Source organism: Equus quagga, chromosome 1 (assembly GCF_021613505.1).
Source record: "Equus quagga isolate Etosha38 chromosome 1, UCLA_HA_Equagga_1.0, whole genome shotgun sequence".
Taxonomy (NCBI): Eukaryota; Metazoa; Chordata; class Mammalia; order Perissodactyla; family Equidae; genus Equus; species Equus quagga.
Window position 1 is genome coordinate 182,087,067 of NC_060267.1, and position 18,060 is coordinate 182,105,126.

General features: G+C 50.0%; 1 protein-coding gene across 1 annotated transcript; it reads right to left on the reverse strand.

Annotated features, from left to right (window-relative positions):
• Positions 1-661: 661 nt before the first annotated feature.
• Positions 662-18,054, reverse strand: SIAH2 (siah E3 ubiquitin protein ligase 2). The gene is made up of 2 exons (XM_046676876.1): positions 17,500-18,054; positions 662-2,210 (listed from the first exon to the last, which is right to left on the reverse strand). The coding sequence occupies exons 1-2, from the start codon at positions 17,914-17,916 to the stop codon at positions 1,653-1,655; spliced, it is 975 nt and encodes a 324-aa protein (XP_046532832.1). The 5' UTR covers positions 17,917-18,054; the 3' UTR covers positions 662-1,652.
• Between the last annotated feature and the right edge of the window lie 6 nt (positions 18,055-18,060).

Consider the following 18,060-nt stretch of genomic DNA (forward strand, 5'->3'; position numbering starts at 1 on the left):
CTGGGGCGGCATCCCACATGCCACAACTGGGACTCACAACTAAAATATACAATGATGTACTGGGGGGATTTGGGGAGAAAAAGCAGGAAAAAAAAAAAAAAGATTGGCAACAGTTGTTAGCTCAGGTGCCAATCTTAAAAAAAGGCAAAAACAGCCTCAACACATTATCTCACCTAAAAACCCAAAACGACTGTAATGCCATCTTCCACCTGGTACTCTTCCAGTGCCATCCGGCCGCTAAGGTCGAGTCTTCAGTCCTCACTGAGCATTTGGGCTAATATTCAGAATTCTTTTGAGAGTTTAGGTTTGGGACCGAGGGAGTGGGTCATCCTGGCTCAAACCCAGTACTCAGGACATCAGCTTAGCCAAGCCTCTTCCTTCTGAGTCTGCAGGGCAGGAGAAATACTCTTCTCTCACCCGCGCTAGCACACTCAGACAGCACGGGCAGCTCCAGGGAGACCAGTGACACTCCATCGTCCAGAGGAGCGAGTCTGGAGCCCAGTGCTGCACTGACCTGCGCTCTGAGCTTGGACAAAGGACTGTGTGCTCGGGTGGAAAAAGGAAGGCTCCAAGCCCACATGGTGGGGGAGCTTTGCTGCACCTGCACACAGTAGGCACCCAGTTAATATACATCGTTCAGGTCACAAAAGGAAGCACGCCATTCATTTTTGGAAAATATTTATTAAAAAACTAAAGTGAATGTGGCAAAAAAAACCCAACACAAACCTTTAAATAGCAAGCATATGACACTGGTTATAAAGCGTTTTCAACTCTATTGATCTAGTCTCTCCCAACCTCTACAGTCAAGGAGGGCCTCCAAGGGAGCCACGTGTGAACAGGTCATCGGTACTCGTGAGGAGCAAAACCTCATGACGTGAGCACTGTCAGTGGCCACATGACTCACCTTCCTAGGCAATCCGCCCCAAACACAAGAGAGTGACCAACCTCAGGCGTGTGTCCTGGGGCTGTAGTTCTGGTTTTAATGTGGGGGTGGGGGCGGTCGGGGGATCAAACAGTAGACAGACAGTGTCAGTAGAGGGCAATCTTTAAGCACCTTTAAAATCTGGACCCTTTTCCACAATTTAACCCAGCAATTCTCAAACTCTTCTGTTGTGAAAGAATCACCTGATGAGACTGTCGAATTCACAGGCCCCACAAACCCTCCTATTGAAGATGGGTACTCCAGTGCTTCTGTGCACGCTGGTTAGTCATCCAGTTTGAGAAACACCGTTTAAAATGCATTAAAACAATCCCTACCCCCTAAAAACAAGATAAAAGTAAAGTTAAAGAATCTGCTGACAGTCACTGTGCTTTTGTCAATTTGGAGGGACCAACATAGGGGGGCAGGAGCCTCCGATTCCCGACAGACTGGTCTACAGGAGCCCTGAGCAACCTGTCAAGTGCTGTTCAGCAAGTAAATAAAAGTGAATAATCAAGTTGATTTTAGCTCACAAGGCAGCCTCCGAATGACTAACAGGCCAACCCCATTCATCCCAGTTTAATGAACTCTGTTGGGCCGATGCCAGACGGGAAGCTGCTGTTCAGACAGAACACAGGGTAACTGGGTCCCGACGTGTGAAGACATAGTGAATAAAACATCTATAAAAACCTTTATTAACCAGAGAGCACGATGCCCGAATGATTTCAGGGCATCAGGGACAACACGTAGAAATAGTCACATTGATTCCAAGGTTCCCATTATCCGCAAAAAGGTGTGCTATGGCTGTGTCAAACACAAGGCAGTCGCTGTTCATGATGGCTGCAGCCACGCCGTCGTGGATGGACCGGGGCGTGGCCTCCCAGGTCAGTCTCCGCCGGTTCCCGTTCAGCTCCAGTCTGTAGGCAAAGTTCTCGGCCTGCTTGCGGGTGCCGATGAGCAGGACGATGGCGAAGAATTGCTGGTGGCCTTCGTACTTCTCCTGCTTCTCCAGCACCAGCATGAAGTGGTGGCCGAAGCACGACTGCATCATCACCCAGTCGACGGCCCCCGGCAGGTTAATGTCTGTAGCCAGGAAGACGATGTCTTCTCCCTGGAGGGTGGTGATGCTCTTGTGGGCGTGCATGAGATGGGACATCACGGCTTCCAGGGAGCCCTGCCACTTGCAGGAAGCACCAGGACAAGGGCAGGAGTAGGGCCGGTATTCACAGATGTCTTCGTGTTCCGGCTTCTCCGTGTGGTGCAGGGTCAGGGAGCAGCCCGTGGTGGCATACTGCAAGGAGGAAAGAGACACACTGAGCCATCGGGCCGCCTCAGAGCCTCCACAGGTGCAGACCTCAGGCTTCCGGGGCTTAACCTGTATTCTCATGTCAGCTACTTTTGCTCCAGATGAGTTAAATACATAAAAGTCTCAGTTCCTATTCACCATCAGTATTGCCAGACATGAAATCAGGGGCATCTCCTGAGCCAGCAAGGTACTGCATTCCATGCCCCCCATTCGTGCATTAAAAATGTGAGAACTAAAGTGCTCATACTATAAACACTTCAGACAACATCGCTGAGCCAGCCCTGGAAAGCCTGATCTGCCCCCTTATTTTCTGTGAGTTTAAAGAATTTTTTAAGCAATTTAAAATTGCTTAGGGCTGAGGCTGGGCAAGGAACGTGGGTTATCTCCAGACTAGTTCTCACCTAAGACCATTTTGAAAATAGCCTAACTCCTCTTGGTTGTCCTCTGCACTTCTTCCCGGCTTCAAGTGGTGACTGGCAGGCTGAGTGTGGGGAAGGCTGCCCTCTGGACCCCCCAGGAAAGAGGGCTGGAGGCCCCTGACATGGCTAAAGTATCACCTCAGCTTCCTCATCTTTTAAACCCTCCCCCACCAGGGGCTTTAAACATACTTTTTGGGTAAAAGGAAATCACATCCAAGAGCTACCTGACCAACTCAGGAGACTGCGGCCAGTTTGGCTCCAGCCAGTGGAGGTTAAAATGCGAAGGGCCTGAGCCCGCTGGACGTTGCCCAGGCCGCTCCCTCAAGTCCAGTGCACCTGGCTTCATGACCAGGGATGTCAGGGCCTCATGGCAGGCCCAGGAGGAAGGGGAACCAAAGTGCGCCCCGCAGTGGGCGCCTGTCCGAGATGAGTTTTCGGACATGGTCAGTCAGCCCCTCAAATGCTGCCTTAACAGGGTAGCAACAACCCCTTTTTCCCCTTGGCACCCGGAATGACGTGCCCAGTGGATAAATCACACCCATCGTGGAAAGCCCACAGGAACGACCGTGTGAAGTCCCAGGTGCCGGGGGAGAATCGGCCACAAGTAGACACTTGCCCAGCGCATAACGCTGGCGTCTTGTAAAGAAGAAGGAAACCTGAATCACCTTTTTTGGGTGAAACCAGATGTCAGCCTCATCCCCTCGAGCACACAGTGGCAGGTAAACTGCTGTCTGCGTGCCCCACCTGGACTCCCCCACCCCCTCCTGAGACATGAGGACACCAAAGGAGGGCAGGGCCAGGTCATTTTTCTAAGATGCTGTGTCCAATTACTAACAAAACCAAGCAACCCCACAGCTCTTGTTGCTTCTCCCTACCCTGCCTTCGGGGATAAACCCCTTACGGACTTCCAGCGGGTCCAATTCTAACCTGTGCGGCTGAATTTATCACTAGCAACGTGCAGGCGCCGAGCACCTTCTCCATAGGAGACCCGAAGCTCGAGTCTCTGAGAGGGCAGGAGCAACGAAGCCGGTCTCCACTCCTAGGGAGATGAGTCTCCCTAATAAGGAAGAAGAGAGTGGCTTAGAGAAGGAAATGCAGCTCGCTCCTCGCCCGTACCTAAAGCGGGTCACAGTAATCTTCAACAGAAACTGGCAGAACCATCTCACTGTTACTTACTTTGCCCAAAGGAATTGCTTATTCATCTTTTTTAACCATGGACTAATTTTAAAAGCATAGGTGTAAAAAACTTAATCAGAAGGCAAAACAAATTTATTTATTTATTTATCCATATATATTGATGCTTTGTGTTCCTGACAAGAATAAGGCCCTAAAACACTCATTCCTGTTAACTGTGTTTGAAGTCTCGGGCGCAGCTAAGAACACAGAGCCTGCCGATGTTCTTCTGTGAGTGACGGTGAGGCATTTCTGCCCAGAGTTTAAAAACACACACATGCACCATAAAAACAGCAAGAATTAGCCCAGAGCCTGGCAGATCCTCTGGCTGAAACAGGCCATCAGTATTTGGATCTGAGGACCTCTCAGAATGGGCTGCTTCCCACAGCTGCCCAGGGATAGTTCCGGGAACGAGATGAACTTTGGCAGCGAGGCCGGAGGAGCACCACCCCCGTCTCCCGACCACTCCATGTTCACGACCTCCAGCGTACGCAAATATTTATCGTCTAGCAGTCATTTTAGAACTTTTCCTTGAGTAACTCCAGTAGAATATTTAGATTCTGAGTTGTATTTGGTTTGCCTTAGAAGTCACACCCTCTCCCTTCAACTCAAGTCTAGAGGGCAGGGAACTGTCGCAGACTACACCAATAGGAAAGGGATCACCTAGCGTCTGTGTGGACGGCGACCTTGTGAAAGAGACCTTGCCGAGCCTCTGTGAGCTCAAACAAACATACTATTGCAGTGCCAGGTGACTGCTTTGCTCCGCTTGTTCTAAAGCTGAACTTTAATGTCAATCTGTTCCTTCCCTTTTCCATCCTGAGGGAGAGCGTGTCTTCATCACCACTGGGGCCGCTTTATGACGGCTGGACTAGAGATGATCTCTGAAAAGATCCAGACTTTACACACGTGCATGCACACACACACACGCTGCTGCCACACTTCAAACTGGTAACAGTCTCAGCATTCCTGGAATGACATTCCACAGCATGGTGGGTGTTCTGGTCGCCTACAATAGGGGCTGTCATCGGAGAGATCAGAGGGCAGGCTTCGGGGCCTGTGAATTCCCTGAGACCGTATGGCCAGGGGCCTCTGAGCAGCGACACAGACTGCGCTGGCCCCTGGGCCGGTGTTGTCCTGACAAGCTCCAGGGGTTACTAAGGGCTGTGACTCTCCATCCTAGGACACAGAGATTCCAGATCAGCCCCAGATCCCACCCTTGTGTTGCCTGTGTGCAACCACAGACAGCTCAAATACAGCAAAATACAGAGAACCAAGGAAGACCAGGGGCACAGGTGATTTCACAGTGGGGACAGTGAGGAGGGGGAAGGAAGCTTTCACTGGACGGAGTGGAGTGTGGGTGGAGTGGTTCTCTCTGTCTAGCACAGGCTGGGTGGGGATAAGACCTAACTGGGAAGGCAGGCCTAGACTGCCAGGGCCTTGACTGACAGATTAGTTTACGTCAGAACTTCTCCACAGTGACACTACTGACATTTTAGACCAGATAATTCTGTGTGCTGGGGGCTCTGCTGTGCACTGTAGGATGTTTAGCAGCATATCTGGCCTCTACCCGCTAGATGCCAGTAGCAAGTGCCAACCCCCCACCCCCCGTTATGACAACCAGAAATGTCACCAGGCATGGCTGAACGTCTCCTGGGGGGGCAAAATCACCCTGGTGGAGAGCCACTAGTTTTTCAATGAATGACAAAACCTGGCCAGGCCATACAACCACAGCTGGCGGAGCGCCATCCTGCCCCCCTCCCCCGGCTGGTCACTGCCACCCCATGTGCACTCCCAGGATGGCCCAAGACACTGGAGCACGGAGGTGGCCAGGGAGCTGGTTCGGCCAGTTTTACAGAGTGACAGGTCACTCGTGGCCACGCCAGGGGTAGAGCCTGCGGCCGTCCCCGCTCCTCCTCGGGCTCCCTCACTGCACCAACTGCTTAAGAGTCAAACAAAGAATCAATGTTTTGAGAAAAAGAAACAATTTACATCTGCCGTGACCCCCTGCCCCCAACCCAGCGCCCGGAAAACCCAGGGCCCACAGCCTTCTAATATTAACTTCTTCCTGGGTTTGCCAGGAGAAAAACAGCCTCTCCCTCAGGAACGGGGCAGCAGCGCCTCACAAATACATAACCCCCAGGGAGCCCTCCCCGCCTTCTCTGGCTTCTCGAAGGAGGTCCTGAGGCTCCACTTTGCACAGCCTGAAAGGGCTCGCCACCAGGCGTGCAGGGGCCAAGGAGCCGCCGGGCCCTCCGCTGCCCACTCTTGCTCGGGGCTGTTCGAGGAGGGCTGCCTTGTCTCCAGGATGGTCCACAGCCGCCAACGAGCTTCTCCGCAGGGAAATTCTGCTCCTGTCCCCGGGGTGGGGTGCAATGGGAATTCGCTGTAAGTAAACCTCTGGGGGGGAGGGCAGCTGGTGGGAGGGACACAACCACACACAGAAGCCCAAAGCTAACGAAAGGAGGGCGGGGAAGATGGCCCAGCAGAAGGAGAAACAAAGAAAGGTTGAAATAACATTTGTGACTTCTCTCTAGAAGCTTTCCGCGTTGCAGCGGCTCAGAAGTCTTGTGCAAACGTGTCCTGCCACGAAAGGCAATGTGTGACCTGGGGCCTCATTCTAAGTCCTTGAAGAGAGCAGTAAATAGTGCCAGTGCTTTTCCTCGGCATGGGGTTTGAAGGCTATATTTAAGCTGGAATTTGGACAGGGTTTTTCCCTTTTTGACACAGAAACCCCTTTACTCACAAATAAACATGACAAGATAGGTCAGAAACACAGTCAAATACTACACAGCTGTTAGTTACCTAATAACCACAGTCACATTAGACTTGTTTATGTGTGACCATATAAACAGAATAACCCTTCTTAGCCACGGTGCTGTGAAGGTCATGGGTCCTGTGACTGGTTAGAACAAGTCACTTAACCTATTTAATTAAATTTGACTCTCTGTGATTCAAGAACAATTTGCCGAACCCCGCCCCATGGGGGCGCTGTGAGCTCCGCGCAGAAGCAGGTCCCCTCGGGGGACTGAGGTCACCTGCTGCCACCTGCTCACCTCCCGGGAAACAGTGAAAAGTGTTAGCTAAGTGTCTGCCAGCGCCCCAAGTGAGAATGTCTCAAGAAAAACAAAGCACAATTGATATTTTGTTGTTGATGCTCATAAACTTTTGAATTAGATCCAAGAAATGCCCTGGTCTTGGAGTAAGCAAAAAAGCAAACCGCACTTTCCTTCAGTCTGCGTGAGCTGTCAAGATCCAAAATGCGCACCGGTCGGTAGGCAACGCGGGACCCTGGACTGGAAACCAAAGTGGCTACAAAGGGCATTACTGGGGCAACCACCGAAATCTGCATATGGCCTGAGGATTAGGCAATAGTGTCTCCTGCAGGTCGCACTTCCCGATTTTGATAACCGTACCATAATGAGTAAGAAAATGTCCTTACCATAATGAGTAAGAAAATGTCCTTGTCGTTGTTAGGAGAAACACAGTGGGTCAAGGGGCAGCATGCCTGCAATTTACATTCAAATGGTTTAAAAAACACACGTACTAATGGAGAGCACACAAGTGGTAAGGCAAATGGGACAAAAAGGAGACAATGGTGAATCTGGATAGAGCGTATGTGGGTATTTTTGGTACTATTATTGCAGTTGTTATGTAAATTTGAAATCATATAAAAATAAAAAGATTACAGAATCCAGGGGTTGAGTTGGCATATTTATCCTTATGGGACAGAGATTCCTTTTGCAAAGTTGGTTGAATGAATTAAGTTTTATTATAATAGTGTTTTGTTTTTTTTTTTAAAGAAAACCTACTTTCAACTCCACATCCACATGGAAATACAACTAAGTTAGTAGTTTTTCTTTTTCTAGCTCTTGGGACACATTTTAGTGAACCAATAGCTGTGCAGTGCAGACGTCAGTTGGTGCAATAACCAACTCTTCTTTCACCTCCACAGAAGACAAAAGTCTTCTCCACTGCTCCTCTGATCCTTCTGAAGGTCTGTGGGCACCTGACAAATCTGGGGCCCTGGACTATGGTTTCCAGGCTCCGCGGTTTCCTTACCCACCACCCTGAGTGGTCCAAGGAGAACTCCTATTCGACTGCGGACCACATCTGAAGAGGAGCTCCAGCAATGACTTGCCCACGCCTCCGTCCTCTACACGGGTAGAGGTGAACCCAGAGATGGAATCAGAGCTTGTGAGTCCAGCTGGAAGGATGACTTCCTGGCTGGATAACTTTTTATGTACAATAGGGACCTACTGGTTGGAGGCTCTCTCCTCAACATTCTTTAGACTTGTTCAAATAGGAGTTGTAGCTATACCTGGTTTAGACCCAAAATCAGGGCAAAGCTTACATTTTAACCAGCAGTTAAATTTTACCACTTCTTAAAAGGACTTCTAGCAATTCAAGTTAGCTCCTTTGTTACTAAAAATGTGTTTATCTGCCCTCAAAATATCACTGAATGATCGCAGGTTATTTTCCAGTTAATTTATGGGCCTATTAAGTTTGTTAATTGGTTTACTGATTTATTGTCTGCTTCCCACCCACCCAATATTTGTTGGTAAATGAATAAATATGAGGTTTATCTGCAGAGGATGATTGTTCTCCACCATGTTAATTTTACTGTAATTAAAAGTTTTACTGTGGAACTTAGAATTAAAAAAAAAAGATTCAATACACCTTGAGATCATGCAAGGCAAAATGCTTATTTTAGACTTCAGTCACTATGGGTTTGTTTTATAATTTTTGATAAAGGCATTTCACACATTTTATTTACATAAACTATTTGGGGTGGGGGTGTTTATAGCTTTTCTGAAACCTTACACAGATGGGGAAATGATGACACTGTTGTCATTTTGACAGGTCTATGTCCCTCTTGCTAAAAATGTGTTTACGATCACTGGTCGAATAGCTATGATTAGAACTCAAGTGCCCAGTGTCCTGTGTGACCTTGAACCGAGCCTACCATGTCACTTCTGAGTGGGTCTGTAAAACTGCCTACAACTCATGCCTTGAGTATCATGAGCCATGGAGAAGTTCAGGCTTGGACAACAGGACAAAGTGAAAGCTCTTCTTGTGACTTGTACTTAACCTGTATCTGTCTAGTATCTTTCCTCTCAGAATCTTAGCGAATTTTCACTTAACTCAAATGGCAGATTCCTCACGTATGCTATGAAGTAGTGCAAAGAGATATTTATCAACCAATAGTGCAGTAAGGGTTCCACAGATAATTAAATGAGAAGACAATGTCACTCAGTACCAGGACTGTCCAACAGTGGTGAGACTAAAAAAATACTGACACTGGACTTGTTCTGGAGAAGGCAATTCCAATGAAAATCTCAGGCTCAAAAATTCCTCCTTTTTGCTTAAGAGAAAGTTGACAAACCCCATTTTGCAGTGATCTGAGAACATCCTGCTGTTGGGGGTGGTGGCGTGTGGCCTTATGAAGACCCCCTGAGCTGGCAAGGCTTTATTTTAAATCTTAGAAACTTTAAACAAAAGTTGAGTTGACCAAGTCTGCTTCTCATCTGACCATAGCCAGAGTTAGCAGGTGGCCACACACTGTCTTGGAGAACCAGTTCTAAGTCCCTTCAGAGTGAGTGGCTTTATGCCATGCTACCAGCACCCTGGCCACCTTCTCGATTTGCCCTCACCCTTCCATGCCAGGCCTCCACCTGCATCATCACACTGACGGCCCTGACCACTCTTCACAGTGCCACATCCCTCAGCAGTCTTTATTCCTCAACTGAAGCAGTCCAATTCCCCAGAAGACTTAAGTGGTAGGGTTGCCAGATTTAGCAAATAAAAATACAAGATGCCCAGTGTGTCCCAGGCAATATTTGGGTTACACTTACACCAAAAAAATTATTTGTTTATCTGAAATTCAAATTTAACTGGGCATCCTGTATTCTACCTGGCAATCCTAATAAAGAGTGCTCTTCTGGTACCACTGCTGTCCCTGCCAAAGCCACCACGTGAGTCTGGGGCTCACTGTTCTTCAGCAGGGTGGAGTGGGCAGCAGACACGGCGGGAGGCCGAGGTGGGAGACACCGTACATGTCATTACAAGGCCATTCTGGAGCTTCTGCTCCCCACACTCACAAGCTGCATGAGTGTGGGCCAGTCTCTTGCGGAGGGATACCAACCGTGTCCTATTTCCTGTTCAGAGTAATTAGCAGGATAACATGAGATAGTACACCTAGTTCAGACAGGTAAACAACGTCCTCTCGAGCAGCTCCACTGGCCTCCCCACCTCACCCCACCGGGATCTTCCTTCTTCACCAGCAACCTGCCGCTCATCCTTCATAACGCCGCTCCAACACCACCTCTGCAGGCAGGTCTCCAGGCCGCTCTGCTCCCCTGACTTCAGAAGGGCTCTACTGGCACCTCTCTCTCCACCGAGAGACTCAGAGTTTCAGAAGGACGAGGGCGGACGGGAGGCAATGGCTGGCTAGGCAGATGGTGTGTAGGAAGGAGCGGGCTCGGGGCTGCCGGAGATCCAAGGCAGATGAAAAGTGAGTGGGTAATGAGGAGGAGCCAACTGTGGCCTGAGGTTACTTCGGGGAGAAGCAGCAGGCAGGAGCACAAGAAACGAGCATGCCAACACCCACTGTGGGGTGCTGAGAGAGTGGGCCGCACTTGTCAATGACTCCCAGGGAGAAGGCAATCTGGCTCTACTATCAGAAGCTCTGCACTTCTGCATCCACCCTGTGGCCCCACCACTCAACTGCTAGGAATCTGTCATTAGGAAATAATTATTTTCTTATGCACGAGGATTCAGTTTAGCAGTACCTTTTTTTTTTTAATCACAGTAAGAAGACAGAATGACTTAAATGACCACAAACAGGAGCTTGAATAAATAACTCTGATACCATTGTGGAATTGTAAGACTACACAGTTCTTAAACATGACCTTAAAGACTATTTAACAATGTGGAGAAGCAGTCATGATGTGTCAGATGAAAAAGCAGGTTATGAAATAGCCTGTGGATTTCCTGTCCTACCTGCTTTGTTTTGAGTGAAAACTCCATTGATGTAGAGGTAAGTTTGCAAGGACATACACAAAAATGGTATAGGGGTTATTTCCAGGTGGGGGATTACAGGAGATCTTAATTTTTTATTACTTTCTATATGTTCGACATTTAAAACTAAAGATCATGACTTTAAAAAACATATTTTATAATGTGTAAAATAAAATACACAATTAAAAAGTGCTGCCTAGTCTAACTGGCTTTCCCTTCTAAAAGCATTGAAGAAACGAAAAAACGTCTCAGCACTGGACACCAATGCCGGGGCCACCTCAGCCGGCTCGAGGAAACCCTCCCCGATCGGGAGCGGGGAAGAGAATCTCGGAGAGGGAATCCACGGAAGAAAATTAGCAAGATTCCAGTTTTTCTTTTTAAAGTTAATGCCTGGGCCTGACCTCAGACGTTGGCCATGTGCTCTCTGTCAGCCTCTCGCCGTGACATTTATTCAGGGTTCACTCTGTGCTGGGCTGTGTGTGGCGCTTCACATGAATTAATGCTGAGTTTGATCCTCTGAACAAGCTAATCATCTCCCCATTTTACCAATGAGCCACTGAGGCTGGGAGAGGTCACCAGTCTGTCACAGTGGGGACAGATGGGGATCTGACCAGGAGACTTGAGTAAGGCCTGCCCTCAACACTAGCTGAGGAAGAGGTAATCTGGGGGAGGAGTGACCCAAAGACACTTCCTTTGTTGACTCAAGGTTGTGACATCGGGCCCAGGCCCACACACTTAACACAGGTGTACCTTGCACCCATCTCCACAGCGTCTGTGGCTAACACTGGGAGGGTAACCTTTTGTCTCACAGACAACATACAGTCTAATATTCATCACCTACAGTCTTTACCCAACTGGAAACGAGAATGACAAGTTTCCCAATTTTTAAGAAATTAATGGAGAAAGATGGGCATCTGGGGCAAAGTTGATGAAATTCTGCTAGAGAATTTTCAGTATCTCTCCTAAGCCTTAGAAAGCACACTCTAAGGTTTAATGTAAAGATACATTTGATCAGGAAAACATCTTAGCTTTCTTATTTTCCTTTTCAGGATGTCCGGAGTGGAGTCACACTCCAACGCCCCGTGTGTGACCACGCTCTGCACAACTCACCGCAATACACATGCCGGCACTCACTTCAGCAAATGTGTACCTACTATGTGCGCCTTTCAAGGAGTGGGGACATTATGGGTTTAAAGGAGAAATGCCGTTCACAAATTTTGTCGGATGTGCAAGTCTGGTTCTGCAGACATTTTGCAGGAGGTCTTACTGTGGTCCTAGAACGTCACACTTCATATGGGGCTTCCGGAGGGCTCTCACACAGAACAGGAGAATTTAATCAGCCTCAGACTGGGGACTTCCCAGGCCACACCTGCTGTTCCTTTGGTTCGCCTCCATTCTAACTGTCCTAAAGATCAACCGTAAGTAACAATGATTTGCTCCAGTTCCAGGCCGTGGTAACTTGTGAAAAATCTTTGGCCAACTATGTGTAGAGTCAGCATTAAACTTCAGTCCTCCTACCTGGCATTCCGGCGCTTCTGTTCCTATTTTACACTCAAAAGCTGTCCTGTCAATTTCGTTCTCGACGATCTCGCGGGCTTGGCTGCAGCCAGCGCAGCTTTTATGAGACAACCCACTCAGCTCCAGCCAGTAGTGAAGACCGCGGGGACAAGTTCCAAAGGAAATGATTTGTGTCTTAGGAGAATTTTTGAGGTTAGAAAGAGATCTTTGAAATGGTTTTGGCAAATCGGCTATCCCCCCAGGCTTCTAGGTGATTGATCACCCCTCACCTAGCAACCACCCCAATACCAGCCATCCGCCAGCTGATCTGGGGAAGCAAAAGCCCCCTGCAGCACTTCCGACCTGACCTCAGAGCGCCCCCCAGCTGGGCGTCGTCTCCATTCTCCTTAACAGAAGAACAGGCTCAGGGAGGACTGGACGGCGGGCCTCCAGAGCCAGGGGGAGGACCCTGTCCTGTCCCTTGCCTCCGATCTTTTCCCTGGGACAGCTTACTAGACTGCGCAATCTCAGGGCAAAAAAGATCCTTGGTATAATCATTGAGCCCAACTCTTTCTCTCTCTCTTTTTCTTTTTTTGGGAAGATTAGCCTTGAGCTAACATCTGCCACCAATCCTCCTCTTTTTGCTGAGGAAGACTGGCCCTGAGCTAACATCCATGCCCATCTTCCTCTACTTTATATGTGGGATGCCTGCCACAGCATGGCTTGCCAAGTGGTGCCATGTCCTTACTCGAGATCTGAACTGGTGAACCCCGGGCCGCCAAAGTGGAACATGTGAACTTAACCACTGGGCCACCGGGGCAGCCCCCCAACTCTTTCTCTTAAAGACACTTGGGTACAAAGAAATAAACTGACTTTACAAAGTCAAACATCTAGTCACAAGACAACAGTTCAGGTCTCCCAAAGGCCAAAGGAAATCGTCCCTCGGCAAAATAGAGAGGAGAAGAAAATGAGCTGTAACCTCATCTACAGCTGGAGCCTCCTGGGGTTCCCGAGTTCACGTATGGGAAGAGCTCAGCGAGAACTTCCACTCGTGACCGCTCCCCACAAGAGCCCCAGATCAGGGGCTGCACAGGGGCGGGTGGAATTTGGTCTCCAGACATGCTTGGATTGGCCTGCAAGCGCTGGCTTTAAATTTGAATTTGGCCAATGTTAGAAAAAGAAAAAAAAAGAAAGAAAGAAAAAATTGAGATATTTAACATTTTAAAAATCTAGACTTATGGCTTTTCTTGAAAAAATTCAAAGGTGTGGCATGGCTGCATCCACATCCCGACCTGGGCCAGTCAGCCAGAGCTGAGCCGAAGCTGCCTGCTCGCAGGCGGCCCGGGGTCCCCAGCGCCCAACCGTCTCATCTGCTCTCGAGGTCTCCTGAACCCGGAGGCCACGGGTCAGAGGCCACGCCCCCTGCACACCTGTCCCTGCTGGTGTTCTGAGTTTGTCTCCACTGCACAAGATGAGTCCACACTGAGGAGCTTTTAGCTTTCCACTGGGTTATCTGACTTGCCTTTTTGTGGTTAAGGAACAAAACAACACTGTCACGGTCCCACTGCTGGGAAGACTCATCTCACCGAGGCTTTCCAGTTCAAGAGCCACCTGGAGATATGCTACGGGAAACTTGCAGAGAAGACAGAGAGAAAACGGAAGGAAAACGTATCATAGCCTGAGTGGGCTGCAGTGGGTCAGCATTTCCCACCGTTGTGGAGAGAAGTGCCTGGCCGATGCTAAAATGCACTGCTGAGCAGGGGCACGTGTGTCAGCCTTCCCTTCTCTCCTCCACCCACACTCCACTGAGACGGGGGGTTTGAGATACGGGGACAGGATGTCAAAACTCCTCAGGCGTGCAACAAGCTGTAGAATGGACTAAAAATACCACAAGTGGAAGACAGCCCTGCCCTGATAGAGACCCTTTTTTTTAAAAGGGGACCAGAGCTACTAGTGCATGTGGTGCCCTCTACATGAAAGAGGAGCTGGCAGCACTCAAGCCTGTAACCCAGGGGCCCCACACCTAAGTAAGGAAGCCATCTGACAGCACTGCCACTGTGGGGCCGACTGAAGCAGGAGCAGTTCAGAGCCATGATGAAATCCCCCCAAAATGAGGTTTGTAGCCTACTTCCCCCCATCTTCCCAACCCACATGCCCTACAAAATTCCCACCAATGAATTTTACAGTGAATTTATGTTGTCTCACTGGGATTTTCCCATCAGAGGCCCATCTGGGGAACTCGTCAGTCAGAGGGTTTTACTACTGTTGTCAGCCTTCAGTTATGATGTACACCCTTGGAGTATGAGCTCACATTCAAAAATCCCCACATAGTGAGCAGTACAAAGGTGTGATGTGTGCCTGTGGGGTGCAGGTGCATGGACTGGCCACTGCGTGACCTTGACAAGTCACTCAACACTTAACCTCTCCATAGACGTTTGTTTCCTCACCTGGAAAGAAGAAAGGCAATCTAGTAACAGTCAACCCAGCAGAGAGGCTGGCCCCTTGAGGGCGCCGCGGAAGCAGCCCACCCAGCCTCCCTTCTTTTCATGGAATGCTAGAGGCTACAGGTCCTTGGAAGTCGGGCAGTCCGATCTCGTCATTTACAGAGGAGGAATCCAGGCCCCCAGAGGTGGTCTCCCAGGCAAGCAATGGCGGCTCCATGCAACTCTGCAGACCTGGGCTCTGGTACTCTACCCAAAACTGGTTTTCTCACATGAGCCAGCCCATGGGAGAGATCTGAGGGCAGGCAGGGGCAGTGACAGGGAAGTCCCTATGATCTCCAGTAGCAAGTGCAGGCCACAGGGCCAGCTACACAGACCTGTTTTGTTGAAGCTGACATAGGCCTTACCGCTCCCGATTGCTCTCATCCTCCCCAGCTGACATAGCTGGGTTGCCTGCTGGGCCTCTGAATACATCCAGGTTTGGTTTATCCAAACGAACTGGCCAAGCCGCCCTGTCCACAGTTTGGATTACTAGCCAACCAAAGCTGGGACATGCATACTTCAGCTTTATAACTCTCACCCACATGCACACACACAGAAGGGACCCCAAGATCACTTTCTTGGTTCCTGGTCTGTAGGGGAACAGCTGGCCCTGTTTAATTTCAGCTTGCAAAGTGACGGCTTTGCCCAAGTGCATCCCTACAGAACAGCGTCTTGGGACATCACTGACATGTACAGAAATGCTGGGAACCCCTGGTTCCCAAGAGAACTAGTCTTCCCGAAAGACTTCACTAGCACGTTACCCGTTAGGAAAGAACATACGCTTCAACAGGAACCAGAATCCAGATCCTGAAGGTGAAACCTCACACTTCACACAGAGTAACTGCTTCCTTCTCTTTCTCTTGGGAGCAACACAATGCGCTTACAAGATTGCTTTTTAAAAATAAGTTATGGAATACTGACTGATATCAAATGCTCATTTGTGAATGGTAATTCACCTGAAGCCATTTCTTCTATTGGCCACGGAAGGTTTGGGGGGAAGTGAAGGGCTGAGGAGATGGCTCCCCAGAAACCCTGTGGGGCATCCCCCACCCCCACAATATACCTCAAACATCAGATATCCACTCTTAGCTCAGCTGTCACCAGGCTGCCACCTTCTTCCTGACCCTAAGAAAATTATGGAACTATTTTGTCTAAATTGTATGAGAAACAACTCCTGGGCTGGGGGAATTAGTAAACATTAGATGAGGACTGCCTGAAGGCAGAGTCATTTATTACGACTGCCTGAAACCCGCAGCCCAAACATGGATTCAAACCCTTATTTGAATATGCTATTTTAAAACTGATTTGTGGCAGGGCACAGACCAAATTAAATCACTCATTTTACTGACTTGAGTCCCAAGCTCAGTTCTCTGGTGGATTATTTTTAATTTAAAAATAAGCTGTTGCCCTATAAAAGTAAGCAGCACCAAGGAGAAATGCAGGACAGCCCAAACAGCCCAAAAGGCAGGGCGGCTCCTCTCAACAAACTTGAAAGTATTAGTGACATTACTCCCATTTCCAACTTTAGAAAACGAACTTCATGGTATAGCCCGAGGTTCTAAGAGGTGATCTACACAGGTATGTCTCTGACACTGCTCCTGAGGATTTTTAAGAGACAAGAGTTATAATATGACCACATGATGTAATACCGTGTAGCCAGTTAAGATACCATGAGGTACAGCTCGGTTTCAGACACAGAAAAATAGGTGTGATAACATGAATTTAAAACAGCAAGTTGCAGAAACCATTTTTGGAGAACAACTTATATCTATGCGAGTGGATATATAAACCTTCCAAGCATATGCTGACATCTACGACTCTATACTCAGCTGTGAGGCTGTATCTACCTGTGTTTAGAAACCCCTATAAAGATGCACACGGACCCTAACAACAGCGGAAGGAGGCCAGACGGCTTGCTCTTTCCCTTGACTTTTCTTGTCTTAGTGGTTTGCATTTTTTGCAGGAGCATCTATAACTTTTTAAACTACATAAAAAATAAAGTGATGGGATTTCAAGAACCGTAACAACAGCTCCCGCGTGCCCTTCCTGTGAAATCCTTGGTCAACTCTTGTTTTCACCCTACTGAGCAAAAAACACAACTCGCCAGTCCTTGGAAGGCTAGGAGAGGGAAAGGCGTGGCTTGCAGGGTTTTCTTGTGCTGGAGAAAAACAGGCTTTAGGCGCCCTCCTTTTAGCTACCCTCCCGAGGGCTCCCACGTGTCAGGGGTGCGCAGACGGCAGGCGCGGGGAGCAGGAAGAATCCAGGAGCAACCCTTCTAAGCTGAGCGCTGGTAAAGGGAGCGTTTATCTCGCCCATTTCCTCCGCCTCAAACCCCCATTGAGAGTCAGCTTCCCAGTCCAAGTTGTAGTTGAGCGGCCCAGCCCTGCCGAGCACAGCCGAGTACACGTCTGCAGAGGCCGCGGGCACCGCGCGGGGAGAGTGGGGATGCGTTCTAATCACGAGCGCGTGCCCATTAGTCTGGGGTCAGCGCTCGGGCAACCGTCAGCCCAAGGCTACTCCCAAAGCGGACAGGTGGGCATGGGGAAGGGCGGACAACGGGTACACTTTTTTTTTTTTTAAATAAAAGATATGTCACCTGCCTCTCAGCGCCTGCGGGTGGGCTGGAGGACGCAGGAGTTCCGGGAGGTGACCGGGCGGAGTCGCGCGGAGGGCACCTGGGCTTACCTTGCAGGGAAACAGGACCGCCGAGGCCACCTTCTCCATAGCCAGGTTCCTGATGCTGGGCGTCAGGGCGCCCCTGCACGTCGGGCAGCAGCTCAACTTCTGGCGGCATTGGTTACACACCAGGTGCCCGGCCTGGCACTGCAGGATGGGGGGCAGGACATAGTCAAAGCAGACCGGGCACTCGAAGAGCGAAGTCAGCTCGTGGTGCTGCGGGGACACCGGGCCAGCCCCGCCGCCGCCGGGGCCCGAGATCACCGCCGCCGCGGCGGGCACCGCGGACGAGCCGGGGCCCGCAGCCGAGATGGTGGCGGCGGCCGGGGGCGCAGCCGGGGACGGGGCGTGCTGGGGCTGCGGCGGCGGCGGCGGCTTGCTGCAGGGTTTGTTAGCGCTGGGGCCGGTGGAGGACGGGCGGCTCATCGCGCTCCGAGCCCACCATGGAACTGCGGGCGCCTGCCTGCCGCGGGGCCGCCGGGGTCAAGGCGGTGCGCCCGCGGGCGCCGGGCTCCGGGGCCACGCCACCGCGTCCAGCCGGGCTGGCGGGGGACGGCGCGCCGGGGCCGG

Bases quoted from the DNA above. Each gene is read 5' to 3' on its own strand.
- SIAH2 (XM_046676876.1), bottom strand. From the start codon at position 17,916: ATGAGCCGCCCGTCCTCCACCGGCCCCAGCGCTAACAAACCCTGCAGC. The intron at 2,211-17,499 runs GTAAGCCCAGGT...TCCTCCTTGCAG, and splicing joins CGGTCCTGTTTCCCTGCAAG to TATGCCACCACGGGCTGCTC.